Source organism: Festucalex cinctus, chromosome 10 (genome assembly GCF_051991245.1).
Source record: "Festucalex cinctus isolate MCC-2025b chromosome 10, RoL_Fcin_1.0, whole genome shotgun sequence".
Lineage (NCBI taxonomy): Eukaryota > Metazoa > Chordata > Actinopteri > Syngnathiformes > Syngnathidae > Festucalex > Festucalex cinctus.
The window spans coordinates 7,255,742-7,277,973 of NC_135420.1; the positions used below are offsets into that span (position 1 = coordinate 7,255,742).

General features: G+C 38.4%; 1 protein-coding gene across 1 annotated transcript in view; it reads right to left on the reverse strand.

The window, feature by feature from the left end:
• syde2 (synapse defective 1, Rho GTPase, homolog 2 (C. elegans)) overlaps positions 1-22,232 on the reverse strand; it is a 63,483-nt gene that overhangs the window by 35,485 nt on the left and 5,766 nt on the right. The window contains exons 2-3 of the mRNA XM_077534494.1: positions 16,899-17,170; positions 14,102-14,453 (exon numbers count right to left, since the gene is read on the reverse strand). Of these exons, the coding sequence (XP_077390620.1) occupies positions 14,102-14,453; positions 16,899-17,170 (624 nt within the window). The remainder of the gene's footprint in view (positions 1-14,101; positions 14,454-16,898; positions 17,171-22,232) is intronic.

Here is a 22,232-nt window from a genome sequence, read left to right on the forward strand (position 1 = left end):
TCTGGCGTTAAAAACAAACAAACAAACAAACAAACAAAAGCGGATAAATACGTCTTTGGGACACTCAAAACATTAAAAACAAAACAAACAAAAAAACATATTTACACAAATGAGTTAATGACCCATTACAACAAACAAGCACATCGGGTGCAAGAAGAAGTGGAAGGTTTCAGACTGTCCAATTGGACTTAATCCATAAATAGCATGCAAGAGTCTATAGTGAATGCTTGGAAAAGTACCACAAGAGAATGCAAACTTTGGGTCAACCTCAAGTATATTTAGTCTACAGCAAAAATAAATATTTTTGGAGGGGAGATTTCTTTGAGGAGAATTCATTCACAAGTAAAGAAAAAAACTCATTGTCACACTCATACATTGAACCAAAGGCATAACATTAATTCACCTTCATCATTATTGATTTGTTTTACTTGACTTTTTTCACTGTCAATGATTACTATGTTACCTCTATATCAAGGAAAAGAAAGCATTCTGGGACTTTAAGTGGAATGTCTAAATTCATAGGGTTTTAACACGAATCCCTCGGTCATATACCTGCCCCCTTTCCACTTAGGAGGGAACACCTTGTAGCATGGGAGCCACAGTTCATACAGGATTAGGTCTGTATCACATGACTTGGCAAGTCCTTTGATGACTGCTTTGAGAACTAACCCCATTTGGAACGCGCAATAAGGTCCACGAGATGCTATATGAAGGCCTAAATGAGACTTCCATTCAATTGTGTTTTTCAGATTCTTAACTACTGATGGGTTAGATGATTTTATTAAGCATTTTAAATTAGATAACTTGAGGATAAACCTCTGACGCCAGACTTGTTTCATGGAGAGAGATATTGACACAAAGAAGAAAGAAGAAGGATGGATAGTTTGACCAGCCAATCTTACTAGCTCTACAGTATTTTCAGAGGTAACCTGGAGTTATTATATATTGAGTCACATAAGTGAGAGGGGGAAGGCAGAGGTGGTACAAGATGGGGAGTAGGACAGAGTGTGACCAAAGAATAGAGGACAAAGACGTCCCTTGTCCAGGCACTGAGAGTTACAGTAAGTATGTTGATCTAGAAGTCTGGCAAAGCTGCCGGTGAATGTACAAGTGAACAGTGCTGTTCACTCACATTCCTCAGCCAACCATGTTTAGCCTCATTTCCCCCTTTACTCAGTAGCCTTCCTTATGCAAGCTTCCAATAATAGACACAGAGGATCTCTGAGAAGAAGGCCATGGGTGGAAAACATATTAGGTTAAAAATCACCAAATAACAACAAGGGAGGGGTCTTGCAAACACAGGGCCCAGTCAAATCTGAAACTTGTTTTCCACTATATATATAAAAAGCCTCAAACGTCACTGCACATACAAATGATGACATTATTCCTGTAGCAAATACACGTGTGAAAAAAACATTTTAAGAAAGGAGCTCAAAACACACCAGTGCCAAGTCAGGCATCATCCAGCCACATTAACTAGAAAGCATTAAGTGATGAAAACATCTTACTAGTTTGCTCAATTTGAAATTTTAAATATTAAATGTTGTTGTATTGGGTGGCATCATCTCTTATTCTACGTTCTCACCAAATCCGAAAAGGCGAACTGGAACGCTTCATTCGTGAGCGTTTCATTGCGTTGAGTTTTTTGGAATGATTGCCGCTACTTCGCGCTTTCATGCGCACCGGAGCGGAGGAGGCGTGTCCCTTGGTGAACAAGGAAGTGGAGCACTTTAGCGAGTCAACAAAAAGTGGGCACCGCCAACTACTTCCGCTTCTTTCCTTGGACAAAACAGCCGTGGCACTATTTTATCCTCTTTTGAGTTATGTGATCGCACTTTCGCTTTTTTTAGTGGCAATCTGGCGGCCGGCATTTGTGGCATTAATAATAAGCACTGCTGCTAACTCGGTACCGTTCAAAAGCAAGTAAACGGACTTACCAGCACTTTCTTGATCATCATTTTGTCACGGCTGGCCGTGTTGTTGCGCTCGGGGTGACAATAGAGAGGACGCTGTGTGTGACGTGGCCCGTACTCGAAGCCGATTGGCTACCGCGAGGGGAAACGCGAAAAAAAGTTAAATTTTTTTAACTTCGACGGACATGTGAATATACGGATTTTCGCTGCTGCACACCGCGTCCCTCCGCGCCGCCCCACGCACTTTCGTTCCATTGCGCGCAAACTCCATTGAATACAATGCAAACGCGCCGCTAAATCACCATCCCTCACTTTTGGTGAGAACGCAGCATTAGGACTTGGATTTTAAGCCACAGGGTCATGGTTTAAGTCCCGCGCGAATGACAACTCTTTGTCACAAAATGCTTCTACTTCCTGGCTACTTTCAAGGTCTACTAAAGTGGTGGGCATTCCGTCACTACTGACAGAATTTCTGTTGTTGTTTTTTTTATGAATGGCAAGAAACTAAAATAAAAAATAAAAAAGACGGAATAAGCATTGATAGAACTGGGTTTTTGTCAGTGAGTGCAGTCGTCACTAGCCGGGTCAAGTACCGACAGACCTTTCAGTCCGCCACGGACGTTTTATTGATGAATGGCGAATGATGGCCAGTCTGTCAGTACTGACGGAATGCCCACCTTTGTCTGTTGGTCCTAAAATAGTGATGACAAAGTGATGACGGAAGCTTCGCTAAAATAAAATGACGTGGTTCGACTTGAAAAAATGACTGATGATAACTGAAGGGTGCCCAAGTTACTGACGAATGATGGACAGGCAAAATTTGGTAAATTGCCCACCTATGCTTATAACACCACAACCATAAGTCCTCTAGCCTTTCGCCATGTGGCAGCAGCCAAAAGAATAACAAAATACTTTACTAGCTGATGTTCAGGACCAATACTTTGACACACTAACCACCAAGGCTTGTTCCTGGGTCAAAGGCCAAAGGTCTGCATTCCTGTGCGTGACATTATGATCCTTTTAACTGTGTCTACCGCACCAGCTACATATGCACTTGTTCTGCGTCAATTACTGCAACATGCAGCTAGAATGCAAGTTCATATGAATACAAGAGGAAAGCACGCATGCTCTGACCCTGGAGCTACATTGGGCACCCTGCCTCGAACACCTGCCAACACAGGCGAGGAATGTATGACAAGGGCCTTTCACAACACTGGCACCAGTCAGGTGCAGGAGAAGGGTGTGTGTGAAAGATGACATGATCCAGCGGGATATGGTTCATTTGTCACATTAGCCCTGGCTCAATCCAACTGTAAAATCGTATTCTGTGACAATAAACTGCTGTCACTGACAACGCCAAAATGTAAACCAACTTGCGCTCATCGAGAACTGTGAGTGTTATGTCCACAATAAACGCGTGTGTTAAATGTGAAAACCAACAGCGCTGTTGTGTGCAGTGTAAATAAACTGTTGAATGGCGTGCTTGTCCACTAGTTTCTTCACTTGGTGACCACGTGGTTCTGCTCTATGCTACTTCCTATCCACTTGGCTCAAACCCATCAGAATGCCTTTCAGAGGCCGCGGGAGCACGGCTGCTTAATCACGATGGTTACAAAACCACCCGCTAATATATCCAAGCATGCAGGCCTTCTCTCTAGCAACACATGGCCACTTGCCAAAGCAGTCCTCATGTGGTTAAGCTCCAGTGCAGCCATTTGTGTCCTGCCTGAACTCTAACAGAAGAGTAGCTGCATTGGTCAAAGTAAAGGCAAATCAGTAGTACAGTAAAGCCTCAATATTCGTTGGGAATAAGCACCGAACCCTACTGCAAATACCTACCAAAAATGTTTTGAATGGCCAGTATGAATAGTTATTCTCAAAACACTTTAATATAATTTCAAACTCATCTCACATTACTCACCCTGAAATACTAAGCCTCCTAAACAGTTTATAAGGCTTATGTCAATATACTTCCTTGATACCAATTACTACTTTCCTATTAGCCAGGGATTTGGAGGCAACTTGCCTTGGAGGGCATAAAAACACATCTGAGAATTAGTGTTGTTCTGATACCGTTTTGTTGGCTCCCAATACTGATACCCAGCTTTGCAGTATCAGCCGATACCGATACCATACCGATACTTAAGTTTTTTTTTTTCCTCAACATGAAAAAGCTGTCCTACCATTGGTTCAGAGCATTCAAGGGCCAATAGGATATCTTAGATCGGCATGCAGTGAACATGTCATATATCAGTGAATGTTGTACACAAGCAAGACACAAGATGCTGTATCCAAAATCCTATATTAGAGTTGGAATTAATGGTATCGGCATGCTACTGTGAGTAGACACCGATACCGATACCACTGTTTTTATGCAGTATCGGCACCTCTGCCGATACCAGTATCCATATCGGAACAACACTACTGAGAATGAACAAGTGTATGTCTCTGGAAAAAAAAAAGCTAGGTACAGGTTCCATAGCAAAACAAAAAATAATAATAATTAGGGATGTCACGATAAGGGTGATATTGTGATGTTAAAACTGCCATAATATCGTTGTCGTCATGTTCACAATATTTAAAAGGAACACATTTGTTTAAAAAGTCAGGTTGATTTCTATTTGTGCAGTTCTAGCACTCTCTAGTGGCTAGTTTATTAGTGCAATTTAATTTTCATTATGGATGTTTTGGCCTTCTATATTTGGCCAGTCAGATGAAGGGAAACCTAATTTGCCTGTGAAGCGAATCAGCGATCAATGTGTGCTTGCCTTAGCAAGTAAGCGCCTCAAGTTTTTTTTAGAGATTGTAGGAGGTTTATATGCATTGTTGTTGTGTACAAAAGCACAATATTGTGCTTTTTTTTTTAGTATGAGGTCTTTTTTTTACAATATTTTGATCTTTATTAAATATCGCCAACACCCCCACAATATCGTGATAATTACCGTATCGTGAACTTCATATTGTGATAATATCGTATCGTGATGTTTGGATATCGTTACATCCCTAATAATAATGCATATTTGTGAATAGCAATCCACAAAAGGCAGGAGTTCACTCACTGTACTCTCAAATGTTTTGGGGCTTAAATTAATATGAAAGAGACCTGTTAAATTTAAAAGGTTTAGAAGTAGTACAGCTTGGAAATTGCTTACTTTAGACCTTAATTTAAAGAAAACTATGATTCTAACGTGGAATAAAAATCACAAACTCAAATGGCTATAGAGCGAGACAAAATAAAGGTATTTGTTTTCAACTTTGCATTGTGGGGTTTTTTCCCCCTGAACTTATGATATATGATTGGCAGAATGGTTCTAAATGGTTCCTAAACACTACAAATGAGAGCTACAATGTAAATGTAAAGTATGCACAGTATATAAGATACTGTATGACTGGATGTCTGCTTTGAAAGGTTCCGCGTGGTACATAACATAACTATACAATACTGTCACGAACGTTAATAACAATCAATCATGGTCTTCCTATTTTGTAACATATAATGTTGTCAGTACAGTACTGTAATTGTTAACTCATTCACCTGGGAATTGAAGTAATCATGTAATCATTATTTGTCATTTTGTTTTTACGTTTTGAGTCCAGTTTCTGCTATTCCAAGTTCATGCTTAACACACCCAATAATAATCTATCCATCGATTATCAGAACATCCTCACTTAAAAAAAAACACAAAAAACACCTTTCTTTCTTTCTTTCTTACTTTCTACAATAGAATAAACGTTTGCAGCAGGGGTAATAACAGAGAATCTTATGTCTACACATGTAATTTGAGTGAGGGTTTAATAAAAAAAATAAAATAAAAAAAAAAGTGTGACGCAGAGAACACTATGATACCGCTCTGTGACCTAAAGTTCACATCTAACACCAGACTATGGAATCTACTCTGAATTTAGAGTGTTGTTCTCACAATGTTGCTTCACTGTCTTGTTGACTCCCTCCCAGCCAAACTATGCAGTTGTCCGCCAAGATGAGATTCTAGATTTTAACTCAGAGACTCGAGCTCGGGTGTAACTTTAGCAAGCACGGGTTCAATCTTGAATGCAGCAGACAGTGTGAGCAAAACAACCCCCTGGAAAAAAAAAGAAAAAAGCTCTGATCCCATCCTGAGCGCTGGCCAAGTGAGATTCCACAAGCTGCCTGCAAAGAGAAGATGAGATTGGGAATGCCCCATGCTCACCACCCCCGGAGTCCATCAATCATTATTCTCCATATAAACAGAGCTTTCAAATGGACAAAAAGTCAGTCAATAGGCGGAACACAAAGAGTCTGGAGTGCATCCGGTAAGGAGGTAAAGAAGCAGCCAACTGAACAGAGGAAAACTATAGTCACAGAGTCATCTACATCTGCACTGCTTCATTAATTCATCAGGCCACTTATTTGTGCTCAATCAACGGAAGCCCTGTCCAATCCTTGCCCCTGCAAATAAAGCCAAGTCTGTACATGCTGATAATTATGAAGAATCAAAAGCAGAAGACACAGAAAAAAAAAGTTTGGATAAAATGAGTACAGGGAGACACTGTGTCTGCGCTCACATTTTCATTCAAAGACACTGCCTGCATCTGGATCCAAGGTTGTTACTGTTAGTCACAGAGACTTTTGGTGAATTTACAAAGTTGTGGTGAGGAAACTCACACCAAATGCTTCTTTACTGTGGTTAGTATATCACACAATTGCATGTACAGTGGGGCAAAAACGTATTTAGTCAGCCACTGATTGTGTAAGTTCTCCCACTTAAAGGGGCACGAAGCAGGATTCAGAGTTTTTGCACATTTGCGACCCCTCTGGCGAAACGTGGAATGGACCCCAGCGACGTGTACATGGCCAGGAGCGTGCGCGACTTTTCGGGCACGAGGAAACCTCCAAGTTAATTTAACAAACGTAAACACGGAGCACAACGCCTTTTTCATAGGCTTAATAATGTCTACAGAGGTAAGAAACGTATTAATCTTCAAGTTGCTTTGTATGTGAAAGTCATTTTGAGTGACAAAAGCTTACGTAATTACAACCTTCCAAACGTAAATAGTGCATCCCGTGAATCCGATGACATTGAGGATAGCAGTGAGTTGCTAATATGCCCAAGTGCGGAGACATTAGTTAGCGACCGTGTGGTAGTTTTATTCTGCACTGCTAATCATAAATAGACCCTATCGTATTTTCGTTACGAAGTCTTACCATTTTAGCAAAAAGTCAGCAAGCTGTGGGTCCCATTTCATTCCCAGGATAGCTCTTAGCTCTCTCCACCTGACAAACGCTGCTCCTATATTTATCCGCGTCCTCCTGTGACGCTGGTCTGAAAGTTTTTTACTTCTCTTTGCCTTCCGTGGAGTCTCCATAAGGGATTGAGATGTATCGGGTGCAGGTCTCTTCAAATCCATCTTGAATTAGCTGTCCTGTCCGTGAAGTTGCGTGAACAATCGCGAGAGCTAACAGGGACAATAGCGTGCACGCGCATGACGTCATGCTCAGAGCCACAGTTAAAGATTCCGGCTCGAACGCTCCAACATTTTTTCCGATTACATTTTTCCCTATTAAAATAGGGGCAACAGTCATTGTGTCACAGTAGTGCCTCCTGTCCATAATACAATTCTTAAAACATGCGCGGGTGAAAAATATGGTTATTTTAACACTCAAATTTGAGTCTAATCTTGCATCGTGCACTTTTAAAATGATGACAGAGATGAGATGTGTTTTCATCATTGGTACACTTTAACCGCGCAAGACAGAATATAAAGACAAAAAAATCCTAGAAATCACATTGTAGGATTTCAAAATTATTTATTTGTAAATGATGGTGGAAAGTATGTATTTGGTAACTTACAAATAAGTAAAGGCTGATTTGGGGCTACATTTTGCCCCCCTGTACATAATGTTTACTTTCAGACTAGGGCCGGAGCAATTAATTGGCCGCCGATTCTAATCAGCTGATTATTGGCCTTCAAACATCGGCCAAAACAATCGGCCAAATGGGATTAAATAGCTGATTATTTACCCCTTAAAACGTAATCGAAAAAAAAAAAAGTTTCCGACGCTGTGAAAGTACACTGAATGCACCATTTTGCTTGCGTAGCATTAGCAACTAGCAAATGTGTAGCATATGTTATTCTGGTTATTCTGTTGTAAGTATCTTTTAACTTGTTTAATGACACCGCAGTTAGAGTTAACTGTAAAACTAAATACCCAACGTTAAGAATGACATCCAATGTATATTTAAATACAAAACATGCTTCATTTTAAAAACCTAGCTAGCCTGGTGCTAACAGGGAGTTAGCAAATGCTAACAGGAAGTTAGCATTGACTTTGGAAGTGTTTTTCCTGCAAATAACGAATATCCACACACAAATCTTGTGGGAACACATACCCACAGATGAGATAACACTACGCAAAGGCACAAATTCTTCGCAATGTCTGAAAAACTAATTATTTTAATAGAATTTAATCGCAACTTTCTTCTGCACTCACTGTACGCCATGGATGCACGGAAACACACTGCCCCCAAGAGGCCAAAGCTCACAGGAACAGTCAGTATTTGTTCTTACTTTTTTTTTTATTTGCTATGATTTTATTATTTATTTCTATTCTTATTTAACTTTCATATTGTTTTATTTTGTCATTGTCCTTTCAAGTTATATTATAAAGTTGATATTTCAGGGATTCAAAGACTTTCTTTTCTCGAAATTCAAGGATGCAAACATCCAAGGATTTTATTTTTTTGTCTTGACACACATTTCCACATGGCATGGCGCAAAATACAATCCCCGAGGTCCCAGGTTAGTCTAATAAGTCCCAAGACTTGTAAGAATGGTTTTATTATTGACACATAAATCTATACAATAACCTTGTATAATTATTACTTCATGATTTTTTTTTTTTAATATGGACTTGTCAATCAAAAGAGAGAATCTTAACACATTCACTGCCAGCCCCGCAAAAATGCATTATTTGACGTCTTTTTCCGTCAATGGCGGTCAATGAGTTAAGATGAGATGTAACCAAAATTGACGGATTTCTAAGCAAAATTTGCCTTAAAAAAAGAAAAAAGGAAAAAAGGATGCTGCAATATAATCACAAAATATATTGGCACATTGTGTTTAACACATTCACTGCCAGCCCAGCAAAAATGCATTATTTGACGTCTTTTTCCGTCAATGGCAGTCAATGAGTTAATAGCGAAAGTTTGTGTGTAAGTGGCACCCATTGAAAAGTAATTAGGGAAAGGAATAATTTTATGCATTATATATGTTTAAATAATCGGCAGATTAATCGGTAATCTGTATTTTTTTTTGCCAATCATCGGTATCGGCCTCGGCCTCAAAAATGCATATCAGTCGGGCCCTATTTCACATAGCTGATGATGACTGCAATTCTTTTGCACAAGTCCATGCTCCCGGGGACATTTAAAATCCATCTGTGGTTGGTATTCTTTATTTAAGGAAGTTGACTGGGATTTACAAAACCTCGAGCACGGTTAAGGAGCCCCCCCAATAATTAAATATACATTTGCCTTTTAATAAACAGATGAAGATTCAACAGACTATTCCAAACTAATCAGATGTGGAAAAAATACCTGACAGATCAATAACCTACCAATCACTCCAAATGTCAGACACAATGTTGTGGGATAGAAAAGATAATTCAGCTTTATTTTGCAACAACAAATGACAGTAGACTGTGATCCTTGGCAGCCCCTCTGAGCCAAAGCCCTCTTTATCTGATTAATCACTGGAAACTGTCCTGCCAGTGTAACACAATGCTTCATTATGAAAAGCTTCTCCCTTGGTCCAATGCTACATCCTAGCCAGATTTGGTGAAAATTGGCAATGTTTTTCAATGCATAATCATACTGGCAAACAACCCACAAGATAGAGGTGTGTGTGTGTGTGTGTGTGTTTGGGGGGGGGGGGGGGGGGGGGGTGCTATCACAACAAACTAGCACAGAGATGTATTTTGTTGTTGTATTTTGAAACATTGTACTTGTATTTTGAAACATTGTACCAAAAAAAAGTTTGGACAATTATTTTAGACAGCAAGTGTGTTTTGATGATTGATGACAAAAACATTGTCTGTGTTGATGCACTGTAAATGTTCAGCATGAGCATGTGTGAAGATGGCACAACCACAACATAAATGGCTAATGTATTTGATATATGAATAAAGTGAGTGAAGAACTTCCCCACAGAATGAATTGAACTCAAGTCAAGGTACCACTGTACTTGGGATGGGAAAGAAATTCACAAAAATGGTTGAACTACGTCTAGGGATGTTCCAAAAAATATTGTCTGCGATATTACCAGTGTATTTTTTCTGTAATGTCTACAAGGAAACGCGGCATTTTCTCGCCATTCACGGCAAAATAACGCTCAAGGAGCCAATAACCACTGCCTAAACAATCGCAGAGGGGAAACATTTTTTTACCAATACAATTTGCCTGCGATGTACAAAGCATAACACCACAAACTGGCTGCTCCCATATCCTAACAACACGAGGCTCAACTACACAGGAGAAAATAGTGGACTTTTTTGACTCATGCAATTTGCCACCTATTTCTGAAGGTATGTGCTTTCGTTGTATTTGCTAAGTAGATGTCCTTTAAGCTGTTATGTTATATTCGCAGGGTAAACACCATGGCCTGTTTTTATTTCCATTTTATTCCTTACAGTTGCTATATTTGCACTTTGTTTACATTTCAATTCTGGGAAAAAAAGGTGGTTTAAATATTGTTGCTGCAATAAAAGTGCTATTATTCTGAAGTCTCAATCACAAATCTATTGTTCAGTAATTATTGCCAATATCGTCAAAAATATCGTCGCCGCAAATTTCTTTGAAATATCGTGATATAATTTTTAAGCCATATCACCCACCCCTAACTACGTCATATGTCATAGATTTCAAATGCAGCTTGGTCAAAGATGACATGCTTTGACATGTGAGAAAGGTATATGGCTTTTATTTTGAAGTTATCACTTCATAGCAAAGGACAATGATGTATAAGAATAAATTGAGTTTATTATCACAATCGGCATCATCTTGAAAAAAAATTGCAATGTAATTATGCTCTTACAGTGGCAATTTACTTTCCAAAATATGCATCTACAACACATATAATGCAGTTAATGATGATAACCAGAATTAATATCTCATCAAACTCAGAGAAATTTAATGTGAAGTCAACAGGCAACAGGGAGAAAGGCAGTCCCCAAGTGAAGGGGTGGAGCCGTTAAAAATCACACAGCTCCCTCTTCCCATTTTCATCGCCACCAGATAAACTCGCATGCCCCAGATTATCACAGAACAGCTCCTTAGGGCTCCTGTTCAACAGAACCAATTCACACACAATTACATGGTGTAAATGACTGTGATTCGTCAGATCACAAGTAGGTCGCAGGTAAAAGCAAACATTCAAAATCACTTCCATAGACTTCCAGAGAACATTCACTCCCTTGCGAATGTGATAAACATGCAAATGCTGTCTACAATTCTAGCCACTGATAAACTTAAGAAGCAAGAAAAGCTACAAATTATGCTAACAGATCTCATTCAGCCAATGTTGACAAAAATAGCCTAAATTATATTTGTTCTGTGTGTGCGACATGTATTGATGTTAGTGGACGTGAACTCAAGACATTCATACAGTAAAACTGTTACTAGGACAACTAAATCTAAAGTATTAGCTTTTCCTCAACATACCCAAACTACTCACTCAGCGTTGTGCTCCTTCAGCAAGTAAAGGGCTGTTTGCGTGCCATAGAAAAGTGTTAATTATAGGCTCTGTTCAACATGTGCCAATTGGTCCAAACTATCACGTTGCCACATCAGAGCGAAAAACAAGTCGGAAGTTTGGAAAGACCATAAGGAAGCTGGGATTATTATGACACAAAGAGTTGTGTGCTGACTGTCATTTTGTAGACCAGAGTTGTTAACAATTTCTTTGCGCAAAATTTTATTAATTTTTATGTTGTCAACAGCACATTACTCCACCCAGGGTTGCAATCCTTTCTTATAATGTGTATATAATTACTTACTCTTGCACAATACAAGTCAATCTTGACAAATGTGCTCCTCTGATAAATGATAAATGAAAGTGTCTCCAAACTTTTCCCATGGATTGCGTATAATGACTTTTTTCAACATGGGCGTATTTTACTATATTTTTTACTTGGGCGACACGGAGGATGACTGGTTAGCACGTCCGTCTCCCAGTACTGAGGATGCAAGATCGAGTCCAGGCTTTGGCCTCCCTGGGTGGAGTTTGCATGTTCTCCCCGTGCCTGCGTGGGTCTTCTCCGAGTACTCCGGTCTCCTCCCACATTCCAAAGACATACATGGCAGGTTAACTGGGCGCTCCAAATTGTCTCTAGGTGTGCTTGTGAGTGTGGATGGTTGTTCGTCTCTGTGTGCGCTGTGATTGGCTGGCAACCAGTTCAGGGTGTACCCCGCCTACTGCGGCATTGATTGTATGAAAACTGAGGTATTGGGGACTGTGCTTATGGATACTGTAGTGAAGGGGATTGTGTTTATGAGTACTGATAGTTGCACACAACAAGCACTTCACCTTGCAATACAAATGACGTGAATTTTCAAAGTAATGCGTCATTCCATTAATGTTGCCAAACCGGGGATAACATTTTTAAATAACTCTGGAGCGCTGCGTTCAAGCATTTGAGAAGCCTTTGCAGTACAACCACGCTCTCGGCGGCTCCATGCCGCAAGAAATCGTAGTGGAGGACGAGGGGAGAAGAAAAATAAAAAACGAACCGGGGAAACTTCTGTTTAGAGGGTGAACGCGCTAATCACTATCCCATTCGTTCAGTTAGGTTCAACAGCACAGAAATTTCACCTGTAGTTTACACAAGTGCCAGCCACCACGGAACTTTTCTGGGAATTTAAGACGGCCAACTGTTATTCCATTTTGGCATTGCAAATGTGATTGATTAATTGATTACTTTGAATTCGTTTGGACAGAATGTTTACTGATAAAGGCTACTTTTATCACTATCCTGCGAGCATAGAGGTTTCAGAGAAAATGGGCGTGGATTTAGTCCACATAGGCTGTGCGGGTATGGGTCCGCACCTGATGACATCAGAGTGACAGAGTGAGTGCCCGCTTGTTTTCTCAGGTTGGGAGAGAAATGATTGATTGTTTTGGTGAGGAATTAGCACCTTAGCATGGCTAAAAGCTCCAAAAAGTTGATTTTTCACATTACTGCCTCTTTCACTCATATTCCACAACAAATAATGTTAATCAGAATGCCGTGTTTAGACTCGTAGGGGTGCATAGAACATATTGTACATTTCTGGGTTGACTTCCCCTTCTTTTGAGCTCCGGACGCACCGTGACTATTCCCGAATACGCCACAAAAGCAGGATAGTAGCGGTGCCACGCGAAAGATGAACAATGGAGAGCAGTGATTAACTACAATGAATTTCCCTCTCACTACACTTGTAAGTGCTTGCAATAGACACACAGGCTAGGAAGGTTACAAGTTTGTACAATCCGTATTTGTTATCAATATGCAATCTAAGCTAGCAGCTTCAGGCAAGTCTTTTGTCATTATGTTAGTAAGCGGCTACTGTTGATCAGTTATTAAATTCAACTGGGTAATAGGCCTACCTTTGAAACCGGAGCAGCACAAACGAAAGTTTTTACAAGATAGTGAAACAGACTATTTTCCCCAATTTTTGCATGTGGTGGGATGAATCTACTAGCATCTGTTAGCATCCGGTTAGCATCTGTGGTTATCCGGATCATGTTTTTGCTATCATTTTGTACTAACTATACAATCAAGCCATATCTACATGACAATTGACAATTCCGAGCTTACGTCACAAATCAAAATGGCAGTCTTACTCAGTGAAATTATGCTCTCCGCTCATTGAAAAGCATTGGACTTAATTTGATTGGTGAGAATAATTTTGATTTAAAAATGTAATGAAATGTCGTTTGAATAAGACAACAATCTGGTTTTTATGATAGTCACATGCAAAAGCAAAACAATACCGTACAAATCATTTGCATTGCGTTGCATTGGGGAAATATCAGAAATGCCCGGATGTTTTTTTATACTTTAAAGTCAGCCATTATTCCCACACAGTCAGATATCTCTGTTCTTTGATATACTTTTCAACACTAACTGTAGAACTGTATCAACATAAGATGTGCTTTTTTTCTTGACTTACCTATAGATTTGCTGGTAAAGGGCCCTCCCTCCTCCTGAGGTTTAGATGCAAGCATCTGTCTGTGTAAATGTTGCGCCTCTGTCGAATGTACAGCAATTCCTTGACTGCCATCTCCTGAACTGCTTTCCCCGAGTGACTCTGGCCCACTGGTCTCCAAGGTTCTCCCATTGTAACCTCTACTGGGCCTACTCTGAGGCTCAACTTGAGGGGAGTCAAGCAGCCGGACGGAGGGTCTGTTGGCCCCCACAAGCTCGTCATCCTCAGGAATTGGATTGTACCAGATCTCGCCTTCGTCATCAGCATCATTCTCTTCGGCTGGGTCTACACTCCTGGGGTGTGGTGACACACTTGCCTAGATCCAGACAGAGAACGAAGAGGAAAAATAAGTTAAACGCTGATTTCAAAACACACATAAATGATATACATCCATTTACATTGAGGAAATCAGTATTCACCTAACCCAATATTACAAAACTAACTTTGTTAATGCATGCCATGGCTCAGTTGTCGAATGGTTGTCTCAAAGCCTTGTTGTTGTGGGTTCAATCCTCAGCCCTTTGTCCCCATGTCAAAGTGTCCTTGAGCAAGACACTGAACCCTGATTTGCTCCGAATGGACCTGGCAGCACCCTGCATGGCAGCAGCCATCCACTGATGTATGAATGTGTGTGTGAATGGTTGAATGCAAGGCTTTGTAAAGCGTTTTGTTTGGGCACCATATGGTGGAGATAAAGCGTTGTATAAAAAGCAGTCCATTTATCATGTTTACCATTTTAATTTGACTGTTTCACCATCAGTTTCATGTTACTCAAAATTAACTCTACAATAGAGACTTCATGGTGAAACATATTGAAACACTTTTTTTTTTTTTTTTAACAATAACTAATCAAGCAGAGTTTAATTTTTGAGTACCAGTTCATTATGTTAACTTATTTCTATGGTAATCCATACTCAATTGTCCATAGAGGCATGGAAAAACTTGAGAGCTCTGAGTTATCACACATGTATGAAAATACGAGCAGTTGTTTTACGGCGATTATAAAGCCCTCTGATCCATCACTCATCTGAGATCTCAACAAATGTTTTTCTGAACAAACGGACAAATATATCTGTACACAACTTTTTTTTTCACTTCATGAGTGAATTGCCCAAGTGTTGCAATATTTTTAATAGATATTATCCATCCATCCATCCATCCATCCATCATCTGAACCGCTTATCCTCACAATTGTCGTTTAATAGCGATATTAACAAATACTAGACCTATATGTGTGTGTGTGTGTGTGTGTATATATATATATATATATATATATATATATATATATATATATATATATATATATATATATATATATATATATTAGGGGTGTTAAAAAAAATCGATTCGGCGATATATCGCGATACTACATCGCGCGATTCTCGAATCGATTCAATAATCGGCAGAATCGATTTTTTTTTTTTTTAAGGATTCACACCTTGAGCATGGAAGAATGTTATATGAACGGAACATTAAGCCATAATATTTTATTTTAATGCTGTTCAAACATGAAACAGATTACAACCTCTATAAGACTGAAATTTCAGATAAATAAATAATACATTTTCATATAAATCTTACACTCTACAAGCTTACTGATTAGTATTTTCTAAATTTGAATGAAAAAAAATCGCAACAATCGACTTATAAATTCGTATCGGGATTAATCGGTATCGAATCGAATCGTGACCTGTGAATCGTGATACGAATCGAATCGTCAGGTACTAGGCAATTCACACCCCTAATATATATATATACATATATATATATATATATATATACATACATATATTTTTGTTCAGGGCCGATACCGATTATTAGTTGTCAACGATGCCGATACACGATATTTGGATTATGAATTTTCAGAGAAAAAAATATTAGTGTCAAAATAAACAAATAAATAAATAAAATAATACACATTCCAACTTTTAACTTTGTTGAAATGTCATTTATTGACTTGCAAAATGTTAACCTTAGACAATAGATGTATTGGTTTTAAAATTTGAACAAAAAGTTCAGAAAGCTCCTAAGGTAATCAGTATGTCTTAAAAAAGTCAAATGAAAACTTAAATAAGTAAACACCAATGGTCCCAATGGTACTTTTTTTTTACAGCAAATACGTTTTTCCAAAATTTTAAAATTTTACATATAAAACAAAGTGCAGTGTGCAGTGAGTACCCAAGATCAGCAGCATCTCTTTTAAATTTAATTGAAAGTTTCAATAAATAGTTCCCTGAGGTTAACCCAGTTTTAAATTAATCTTTTATCGTCCATCATATATATATATTTTTTTTTTGTAAACGTCAATACCAATGTTTGTAAAAATATAATATTGGCGCTGATAATCAGCCCGGCCAAAAATAGGCCTATCCCTACTTTTTAAAATAGTTCAGTTGTTTTATTTTTGGCTGGAGAGTGATTTATAAAAATGCTAAATGAGTATTACAAGACCAGATGAAACATAAACATAAAAAAACATAAACATAAAAATGATTAAGTCTGCCTTTTATTTATGCCTTAATTACAAAAAAGAAAAATATCAAAAAAGAAAAGTTATCTTGTCTTCTTTGTTGTTGAGAAAATGTGAGATTTAGATCTTCCACTAGTCTGATCTGACTGATCTTAATCTTAGAGCAGATATACTGTATGATAAGATCAAGCTTATTATCTTTTTAACCACCAGAGCAAATCAGGAATTTCTTGAATGTCAAACTATCCTGCTAAAAGCTGTTGTCCGTTAGAATAAGACTGTAAGATTAACCTTGGGTAGATGCAGGTGGGCTGGCCGTGAAGATGTTGCCCCTGAACTTCTCACTTGCTCTGGAGAAGGACTTGGCGGAGGTGGTAGCTGTCCTTCTTCCTCAGTTCCTAGCTTGCCTTGCAGCTCATCCTTATTGCAGTGGTTCTTTCCAAGGGTGCTCTGCTGCAGCCAGTTGCGCTTCTTGGCGACTGTGATGGTGTGGAGGTGTGGTCGCCACGCTGAAAGCTCATTGGCCCTGGCAGCCTCTTGCGTTGGGACATTCTCAGCGAGAGCTGAATGTGCAATAGAAGGAGGAGGTTAGAGAATATGATGGTTAATATTACATGCAGGAGACAAATGAATCAGGATTATCATCCTTTTTCTACACCGCTTGTCCCCTAAAGGATCGCGGGTGAGCAGGAGCCTATCCCAGCTGACTTTGGGAGAGAGGCGGAGTACACCTTGGACTGGTCACCAATCAATCGAAGGGCACATAGAGACAAACAACCATTAACAGATGGCGTGCTAACCACCACATCACCGTGCTGATGATTAACCGATGGATTCATCTCAATTTAAATTTAATATTCAATTCTAATACAGATTCAATTCAATTAAATCATGCCCAGTCATGTTAAAGCAAACATCTGTATCATGAAACCAAAGGAGTAGTCACAGTAAATAAATGATTATATGATTGAATAAATAAGCATAAAGAGGTATGTGACAGAGGTAAAGATGTATTGTGACGTTGCAAAATTAAAATTGTCGCAATATCGCATGATATTATAAACAGCACATCTGGAAAAATGGTGAGAATGTATTCCAATTGTGCAGCTCCAGCACCCTGTGGTGGTTAGTGCATTGGTGTAGTTTAATTTTATTTAGGCATGTTTTGGCCACCAATGTCAAAGACCCACGCTAATGTCTCGATAAAGGGGAACGTAACACATTTGAGATCCTCCACAAATTGATTTGATTCACGTGTGAGTGAGTTAGAAAGCAAGTGCCTCAATATTAGGTGTTATTAGTGATTGTAGGTTATTTATGTATGACGTTATGAGCTGTTAATAATCATAACAATATCAGGAGTTTTTATAAAGTTGTTGTGTGCTGAAGGGTTAGATCCCAGAATGCAGACACCAATAAGATTTTATCTATTTATTCACATCGAGAGGCAGAAACCCAGAGGACAGTTCACAGTACACAGGACAGTTGGACAATAATCCGGCAAACCACACACAATTCTCAGACTGCACCCACAGACAGTGAATTGTAAAGGACTAAAGAACGACATCACATAGATCCAGACATCACCGAAAGGATTAAAGGTTGACATCACGAACATCACGTTTTGTAAACAGACACTTGTTACATCAGTACCTAAACAGACACATAACAGGTCATGAACTCTGCCGCATGCGACCCAGGCCATGACAAAAGTATGGCAAGCTTTTTCTACATCACCAACCTTACACAATATCATGGTAATGATCGTATCGTGAGGTTCATATCGTAACAAATATTATTACAATCCCTAGTAAAGAGATTCAATATGTACCTCGATATATGGATGAGATACGAGTCAAGGACGGTTTATTTTAAAATGGAATGATTCTGTTTGATTCATTGGGATTAGTGTTCTTCCGATACCGTTTTTTGGCTCCCGATACCGATTCCGATACCCAGCTTTGCCGTATCGGCCGATGCCGATACTATACTGATACCTAAGAATTTTTTTGCTCAACATGAAAAAGCTGTCCTGCCATTGGTTCAGAGCATTCAAGGGCCAATAGGATATCTTAGATCAGCATGCAGTGAACATGTCACATATCAGTGAATGTCGTGCATGAGCAAGACACAAGATGCTGCATTCAAAATCCTATATTAGTGTTGGAATTAATGGTATCGGCATGTTACTTGTTAGTACTCACCGATACCAATACCAGTGTTTTAATGCAATATCGGGGCCTCTGCCGATACCAGTATTGGTATCGGAACAACATTAATCAGGATTACAATTTGATTTGATATACGGATCATTTCTTGATGGTATATGAGGTTTTTTTTTTGTCGCTTTATAGTATGAATGAATTCATCAGTACTGTAAAGGTGTCATTGCTTTAAGCCATAGCTCTCCAAAAAGGTGATTCGATACGTACCTCGATATGTTTTAAAGTGGAACAAATTGATTCAGTTTGATTTGATGTACAGTCTTCCCTCACTATAACGCGGTTCACTTTTCGCGGTCTCTTTATATCGCGGATTTTTTTTTAAGTGCAATTTTGCATATTTTTTTTACAGTAATATACCCTTTTTATAAAATTTATGAAGGTATGAACATTGTCAAAGTTTGAACAAGAGAGAAATGTGAAAACATGTAAATGCCTCAATGAGAAAAGTGTATAAATTGTGCGGTCGGGGATTTTAGAGCCTTAAAACATTTATAAGAATTGTAAAACATAAAGCTAACTACTTCGCGGATTTCATTTATTGCGGGTATTTTTTGGAACCTAACCCCAGCGGAAAACGAGGGAACACTGTACTCACATGTTTTAAATAAATAATGATTTTCCAATTCAAACCATTTTTGCTACACCCCAAATGGATATACATTATCTCATATCTGCTCTCCTTTACGGTATTTCTCTAGATCAAAAAGCCATATCTTGTTTGGGCTTGTTGGTAATTTGCTCAAATTTTTATGACTATTTTTAGTAATATTGTTTTTCTCACCACACTATTAATCAAACTGTCTCAGGCTGTTGGGAAGACCTTCAGCTATTCTGTTTTAGCTCTCAGACATGCCTCTCCACATGAGTCAACTTCTTTTCTTTTTTTTTCCTCAAGGTTGTATTTGGATCTACAGGCAAATTATAGATTAGGTCTTAAAATGTTAAAACACTTCACTTTTTTATGCTGAAAACATTATTAAGTGAAAGGAAGAATTTACTTTGGCATGCCAACTGTTGAACAGCCTTAAAACAACCTAAAAAAAAAAAAAAAAAAATGACTAGAGGAGCCTAAACTTAGTTTCAGGAACTTTTGGAATTGTAAATTGCAGATTGTTTTCCTAAAGCAAACTGATATCACATGGGGGTTTCTTTCTGTATATAACAAAAACGGAACTAAATATGTGCATCGATTGGCTGAATGTGATGTCGAGCAAAATTGACAAACTGCTTTTTCCTGTCTTGAGTTTCCGTTACAACACACAGATCTTGGATTGACTTATACAGCTCTGTTTCATTGTGAAAGCCATTCGACATCAATTCAGCATTCTTGCTGGTGTAAGAAGCAAAGTGAGGTACTTTCTAGAACGTGTGGTTGGAAAACATCTGACTTCAAGCACAGAAATGCTGAAATGTCTGTTCTCAACATTACACAAGAAATTAGTTCACTACTGTCAGCAAACATCTTTCCACCTCAGTAATATGAGAGGGGTAATGAACAGTACTGTGGAATTTTTGCTTCTATCAGGGTTACAATTTTCTAGTGTCTTCTTAAATAAATTGGACACATTCATGTATGTATGTATATTATTGATAAAAGAGATCAGATTCTTTCTTGAAAGTGAATTAAGCCTCAGATGTGATTGCATTGAATTGTTTAAAGGCCATCATGAAATATGTCTCTTCAGCAAAATTCAATATGCTGTCTTTTCCAGACCAGAAAATATTTCGATGACATCAAGCACAAAAGAGGCTGAGTCTGCTACCTTTTCTCAAGTGAAATGAAAACGATTTGTAGTTAGTTTCATTTTACTGTATTTTACACTCCAGTTGCCAATTACATTTCTCTGATTTCTATTAATTACCACCATCAGCCAGGGACATTTGTTTGCTCGCCTTGATTACACTGTGGGGGGGGGGGAGTGTTTTTTTTTTTTTCTGATTTCCACCAAATGTGAATGAGAACCAAACGGCAAAGTTACAAACGCCAACAAATGATGACGATACTACTCAATGTGTGGCTCTAGAGCAGAGGTGTCTAAACTACGGCCCGGGGGCCATTTGCCGCCATTTTTCAGTGGCCCGCGACATATGCTAAAAATGGCATTTGACTCAGTTCAAATAAAATAAACAAAACAAAAATGATTGGAGATGGTCAAAGTAAGAAGGGAGGGTATCGAAAAACGGGTGCCATGAAAGATTATTTTAGTTAACTAAAACTAATGAAAAAAATTAAAATTCAAAAAACAATATTGTAACCGAAAACTAAAATGCTTTTTAAAAAACAAAAACTAACTGAAACTACATTTTATGTTTATAAAACTAACTAAAACTAACTATAATTATAGCAAATATGTCCTTCGTTTTAGTCTTTGGTAATTAATTTAATGCATGAGCCTTTGGGGATGATTTTAAATGTGATTTTTAGTAGATTTATTATGATATAAACTGGAATAATGACGTTTGAAAGTATGTCACACAGAAGTGACGTCATCTAGCAGCAGCCAATAGAAAAGTACCTTCAGATGACGTTGCTCCCATGATGTTTTTTTTAAATATTTCGCACAAGTAATACTGAAACTAACAACCTAAACTAAAACTAAGCATTTTTTTAAGAACTAAACTAATAAAAACTAACAGAACCACCCAGAAAACTAATAGAAACTAACTAAAATGAAAAATTCCAAAACTATAATAACCGTACTGCCATATTACAAATAAATTGGTTTACATAACTGTAGCAGTTTTCTAAATATGCAAAAGCACAAATAAAATATTTGTACAATTTTTAGGACGAAACACAATTTCTCTTCATAACATTATGTGGCCCTTGAGTCCTTCTGATTTTCTGTATGTGGCCCTCAAATGAAAAAGTTTGGACACCCCTGCTCTAGAGATTTCTTCGGCTTTTGATGAAAAAAAAAATGGCTACTTGACTTGATCACGAAATGATTTAAAAAAAAAAAAAAAACAAATGAATAAGATGAATATCTATGATTGTGTACAGTTCTGGGCTAATGAAAATAAGGATAATAAAAACTATTAATGTCCAGGCTCGTCCTTTACGACAAGAGGACAAAACGTCGCCTCGGTGTGGAGTTGTTGTCAGCATGCCACCTTGCCGTCTTGTTTTAGGGGTCTTTCATAACTAGAAGGTAAAGCATGTGCTGACACGAAGAGCATTCCAGACAACAGCTCCAGGTTTACAGCCTTAACGCTGTCTCCACTGCCACGCTCCTTAGTGGGCCTAACGTATTTCCAAAGGAACAGGCCATTACAGTTTTATCTTTGTTATTGTTTAGTGAGCCGGGATAGGCTCCCTGCAACCCTAAACAGAATAAGCAGCAAAGAAAATGCATGTATGGTTGACTTATTGACAAATGTATAGAGTTTGTGATTTAGA